We start from the raw sequence: 6415 nt of genomic DNA, 5'->3' as shown, positions 1-6415 counted from the left end.
ATGTATATATATATGTGTGTGTGTGCGTGCGTGCGTGCGTGCGTGTGCGTGTGTGTGCGTGTGCGTGCGTGCGTGTGTGTGTGTGTGTGTGTGTGTGTGTGTGTGTGTGTGTAATATATAATTATATACATGTGTATATGCGAATACTGTTTCTCATTAGTATTAATCAATAAATGTTGCTATATAATAAATTTGTATACTTCATTATCTTAATGTTATGATAATAAATATGCAGCGACTTTTTTGTATTCTTTTTTTATGTGTAATGTGTTCGCGTGTGTCAATGTAAGTGGCGTGTAATTGAGTGATCGTTCGATTAACCGAACGCGTTATTGTGATTACCTGTTGATTCATTCAACAGAATGATCATCAGGTCGCGATATATTAGGACTGAAATAATGTTTTTCTCCTATAGCTCGCATGCTACCCATCGAAACAATCAACACGCGTAAAAATCCATTCTATCTTTTATCTCTTACAATTCTGCAAAGCGATATCAATTCTACTCATACAGTATTTTATTCGATCGAGGCCAATCTCACATAAGAAAGAATCTCGTAACTCCATTTAGTCTGTTCCAGATTCTTCTCGACTACGCGAAATATTTCTTCATCCTGCCGGAAGCTCTATCGCGTCAAATTTCAAAATAGCAACATTCGCGTATATGATTCAATCGACTTTTATCGCTTTTCTATTGAAGAGCTCGGCAACAGCTTAATCTATTTCAGGTCGTCTATAGCGCCATAATTAGCGAGCGATTTCTTGATCCTGAGTGCGGTTAGCCTGGCGGCGGCATTGTGATACCAACATTCCTTCATTACTTTCGACATTACTTGCAGAGCCTATGTAAATAATAAATTATAAATTAATTAATTTACTTATCTAATATTTTTTTACAAATTAATTTTATTTTTATGGAAAAAACAGTTTTAAAATATCTAAAAATTTAGCTAGATACAAATCTAAAAATAATTTTGTTGAACCATCAAAATAATTATATAAGACACTCAAACTGATTGCTAGAAAGTCGAAACATTTTGCAGCGTTGCTCATCATCCTTGAGTTTCCTACATATAATTAGTTTAATGATCAACAAAATTATTTTTAGATCTGTATGTAATTTTGAGATATTATATTTTAAAAAAATCGTTCTTTCTGTACTTTCTTATTGTAATTTTAATAAAATGTAAGTTTAGCTGAAATCATATTTAAATTTTTAAACGATAAATACTATTTTTTTTAATTCGTTTTATCTTTCAATCATTGCTATGAATTGCATTTTATAATTATTTAATTATTATATTTCTCATTACACTACGTTTTTAAGTCATATGAATATTAATATATAAACATAAACATTAGAACAAAATAATTTATTAATTAAAGCTATATGTATATATATATTTTACTTCTAATTTATTTTTTCAAACAATTATTCTAGTAAAATTAGTAATTTAAATTATATACTTTTTTTGTTTTAATACTCACTTCGATTGACTGCCACCGATTCGGTATCGATGGCCGCTGTCGATCAGTACACACGACTTTCCGCATTTCCTCGATAGTTGGATCGGAAGGCACCAAGTCGTAAAAGGGCAATTGATACTCGTCGTGAATTCCACCGACATTACAACGTCTAGCAATCTCCCAAAGAATTAGACCGAGTGCATACACATCGGCCCTCTTGAACGAGTCGAAGTGATTCATATTTATCGTCTCTTCAAGAACCTGAAAGCAGAAAACGTTAGCATGAATTATCGAAGATCCGCCTTCCTGATTGACAAGAGTGCATATCATCGCGCATTATTTTCAGTATTTTTATTGTTTAATAATAGTGTTCGAATTTAAACTTTTGAGATCACAAAATAGACAAAGTAATTCTTACAGATCTTTTGTCATTGAAAGAGAATCTGCTAATTGTTCTATCACATCACATTTTTGAGAAAATTCAATTTAAAAGTACAAAAGTGACATTTTTAAACAAAAATAGCACAAAAAATTTTCAAACAATAAACTATATTTGATAATTTGATCTCTAATTCATAATTGACGATCCCTAAAACTTTATGTACAAGATGTACTTTTATAGATACTTTTGCTTTTTATCTTTCAAATCAGAGGAATCTTCTTTCACATGGCAATATAATTACCTCAGGCGCCATGTATCTCTTCGTGCCGACTCTGTTGTTGAGCTGAATGTCGACGGTATCCGTGATTACGTCGTGCCTGGCGGCCAATCCGAGGTCGCCTATGGCGCAGGTACCATTAGTCTTCACAAGGATATTTTTTGACTTCAGGTCCCGATGAGCGATGGCCGGCTTGCCTTGCGTGCCGACTATTTCCATGTGAAGATGTGCCAAGCCAGTGGCGATCGACAAGGCCATCCTTATCATACCGTTCGTGTCGACGGTCGATCTGTTGAGGTAATCGAAGAGAGAGCCCTTCTCGTGATAATCCGTTATCAACCATAGCTGTGTCCACGTGCCGTTATCTGAAAAGGAACAAAATGACCGCCATTCCATCAATTCACAATTTATTTAGAAGACATAATTCGATCGCAATAGCTCTCAAGCAACGTGCAAGATGATAAAATATGTAATGAAAATCGATAAAGAGCGTCTTTGAATGTTTCATATAATCTGAAGAGATCGTCTGTGCGCTTAAAACATCTCCAGAAATAAATTTGTTTGAAATTAGACCAGCTGAATTTAATTTAATTTTTTTTAATATAAATATGTTTCTTATTAATAATAAATTAGCATGTTAATTTATTTTATAATTATATATTTTTTATTTTGGAACAGAAGGTAACAATAATTCGTATTAAAATTTTCTTTTAAATTAATAAACAAGCTTAATAAATATCCTGAAGATCGCGGAAAGTTGAAAAAGCACTAATCTATTTTTTAAATACGATTTTCGCTAGAATTTTAAATTAAATACGGATATATAAAAAAAATTCACACCTTTGTTATCGGCAGCGATAAAACCTAAAATATTGTCATGCCTCAGCATCACTGTCTGATAAATTTCGGCTTCTCGGAACCAGGATCTCTCCTCTCGCGAGCTGAAGATCTTCACAGCAACATTTTCGCCGCGCCAACGACCGCGCCAGACCTCGCCGAAGCGGCCTTTTCCGATCGTTTCTACCAGCTGAATCTGGCGCGCTATACTCCGTTGTACCAGAAGTGGCAGGCCTACTTGAGAGAGGATGGGCATTGAAGAACGTAAATTTCAGTATGATTAAACATGACTCACGCATTGCGTGTTTGTGTATCATGCCTGATCAAAAGACGAATGGATTAACGTATGTACAAATACGTGACTTTATAAAAGAATCTATTAGTAAACAAATCTGAGTTGTGGATTCATTTAGCAATTTAAATTCAGCGAGCTAATTAATGTAATCATTCATCTGTATTTTTACACATGTAATAGTTTTACACAAATAGTTTATATATGTTAGTATATATTGTTTATATTCATATATATTTTTTAAGATTACATGAGGTAAATTAATAATATTTTACAAAAACAATTTACTACACATTTACTAATGTTGTAAAAAGCAGTAAAATAACAAATCTCTGATGATGAAATCTCTGATATGAAATTCGTATAATTTTTAATTATATTTTAATTATATATATAATGTAAATTTGCAATTATAATTATCTACATATTAAACATTTGCTAATAAATATGTATCCGTAATAATTATAACAAAAAACGATTAACATATTTCTATCAAAAGATTTTTCTTTTCATAAAGATTCAAGAGATATTTGCCTATTATCTTATCATTTTATACTGGTTTTAAATGATGAACTTTAATTTAATTTGACCTACCTGAGCCACTACCACTCGTAGTCATCTCCAACATATCCCTGATAGTGACGCCGCCCAGAATTGGTCGGTCCGGGGCCTCCAGCGAGTCATCCGGAAAGTGCCTAGCCGGCCTCTTTTTGGTCATGTGTATGTGATAGATTGCCATTACGACCACGCAGATCGCGCATATTGGTACTGCTATCGTCAAGGCCATTTTCCAGGTAACCCATGTTGCGTCATCACCACTCGACGATACTTTTGGCAAGATATATTCAGTTATTATTTGCACGTAGGAGCATCGACGGATAAACACTAATTCAACCTCGATGACGCTGTATTGTACATATTATCATACTGAAGGTATGATATATCAATACCAGAGATATTCAATTTGAAACGTGTATTCCTGATGAGTAAACTGTGTATTGTCTCAAAATTTACAAATTACATGAATGCAAAAAAATTTTCTTAAATGTAATTTTAGTAATAAAAGAAAAAAATCTAAAGCAGTTGTATTTTTTTACGCGTTATTTATTTTTGTTGATATTTAGTAACATTATTTGTTCAGATAATTAAGTAAATTGTTTCATAATTTCCAAATTATTTTTTTAAATTTACACTTCCTAAATTTACAGCAAATGACGTCGCATGGATATTTCGTGATGTGTGTTTAGACGTCAGTAATATAGATATCATGTTATCCATGTGACGTCGAACAAATGTGCTGTGTAAGTTCATATTTATTTAAAAGAAATATTGAATATATCTCTGATCTTAGAAGCAAAAAACTTCGTAAAAATATATGAATTGATTAAAATCACTTTTATGCATTATTGATTCGAAAGCAAGCAAATGTGAGAGATTTTTCAAAGACAAAAGCTATGAAATGTAGGCGTTAAAAAAAAGCGTAAAGCGAAAAGATATATAACTTATACAAAAGACCTATGTATATCAAAATGCGAAGACGTATATTACAACATGTAATAAAACAGTTAAAGCAAAGCGATCTCTATACTGACAACAATTAAACAAACACATTTAAGACAGATTTAGTGCAACGTGGACAGGATTTCGGTTTGATCATTTTAGTAATCAATAGCTTGGTTCATGGCTAAACCTCTGAAAACTCACGGGATTGAAAGACGTTCTAAGAATCTCTTTGAAATTGAATGATGTATCAACGTACAACTGCGCCTCGATAATTTGCTGTTATTTTAATCTTTATTATCTTCAGTTACTTTGTATATCTTAATTGTTAATTTCAAATTTTTAATTTTAATACTAGGACATATAAATCAAGTCATCCCATAAATCAAGTAAAATTTGCAAAACAGTCTTAGGTTTTTTATTTTTATAATCTTTTTAACAGATATTAATGATACAAACTGACTAAATAATCATTATTTGTCGTAATTTTTATCCTTATTCATATATCTAAATAATGTTTTTTTTTTCACTGAATCCATGATCATAAAATGTTCTAATATTGAATCCGAAATAATTCTTTATTCTACCATGATATGCAACATAGAACAAAGATAGATATTTCTAACATATCTTATTGAGACATCAGTAACACGTTAAATACAAAATTTGACTTACCTGCGAATAACGAAATTGAAGAGCATTACAGTATATTCTTTCAAGACACACAAATGCTATTAATCAATTATTCATTATTATAAATTCATCACACAAATATTAAGTAAAAATGGTATTAAGCGATGTCTGAAACAGCCAATTAAATTGTTATAAAATGCTGAGCAAAAATTATTTATTTATTTGAATAAATAATTTATTTATTTCAATTATGTTAGTTCAATAACTCACAATTTTATGTTTACAGCAAAATAAATTATTGCAACAATCTGAAAAAGAACTAATTTACTATAAAATATATTGATAGACTTATACAAAAATGTAGCATAAATAGATTATTTTAATATTTATATTTACACTTTACTTATACATATATATCTTTAAAGTTAATTTTTTAATATGAAAATGTTTGACATAATGTATCAAAAAATTGCGATAGTTTTTAAATAATTTTTATTGAAAGTCATCTCTATAAATCTGAATTACAAAATAGATAACTAAATCCAACTAATTAATAATTTTTCAAAAATTTGTGATTTAACTTTTGCTGGATTAAAATTATAACAGATGTATCGATTATTTTCCAGATGTAAAAGCTTTGTAAACCAGACTTTTGAGAGATAAAATTGGATATACGTAGATATGTAAAACAAACTATACACTCATCACGGAATCAAACAATCGCGAAATTCAATCGACAGAGTTATCGCGATGTATAGGTAGATAGGACGAATCACGATATAATTGGATATTGATTCCTGTGAAGATTTCAATGAGATGACAGGCAACACGGCGAGAAACGATTCACTGATGAATGATCGCACAGCAACGATGGATCTTCTAATAATGATGAGAGAATATGCATCTTGGTATTATAATAATATTAATAAAAATATTGTTTATAAAGTATCGTACGTCATTTAAATAACAATTAATGTTTATAGGCTTCTGTTTCGTCACATAATGTTTTTTTTTATAATCGATCGAA

General features: G+C 30.7%; 1 protein-coding gene across 3 annotated transcripts in view; it reads right to left on the bottom strand.

Moving 5' to 3' along the window:
* Positions 1-84: 84 nt before the first annotated feature.
* LOC108693914 (TGF-beta receptor type-1) overlaps positions 85-6415 on the bottom strand; it is a 33484-nt gene continuing 27153 nt past the window's right edge. For 2 of the 3 annotated variants that reach the window (XM_018203112.1, XM_018203114.1), the window contains exons 4-8: positions 3850-4083; positions 2967-3200; positions 2151-2491; positions 1489-1728; positions 85-842 (exon numbers count right to left, since the gene is read on the bottom strand). In XM_018203112.1, coding sequence (XP_018058601.1) covers positions 720-842; positions 1489-1728; positions 2151-2491; positions 2967-3200; positions 3850-4083 — 1172 coding nt within the window. In that variant the 3' untranslated portion in view covers positions 85-719. The remainder of the gene's footprint in view (positions 843-1488; positions 1729-2150; positions 2492-2966; positions 3201-3849; positions 4084-6415) is intronic. The other variant, XM_018203113.1, reaches the window with a different exon arrangement.

Source organism: Atta colombica, unplaced genomic scaffold (genome assembly GCF_001594045.1).
Source record: "Atta colombica isolate Treedump-2 unplaced genomic scaffold, Acol1.0 scaffold111, whole genome shotgun sequence".
In the NCBI taxonomy this organism is placed as follows: Eukaryota; Metazoa; Arthropoda; class Insecta; order Hymenoptera; family Formicidae; genus Atta; species Atta colombica.
Note: the sequence above shows the minus strand (reverse complement) of the source record. Positions and strands in the feature narration are given on the sequence as shown.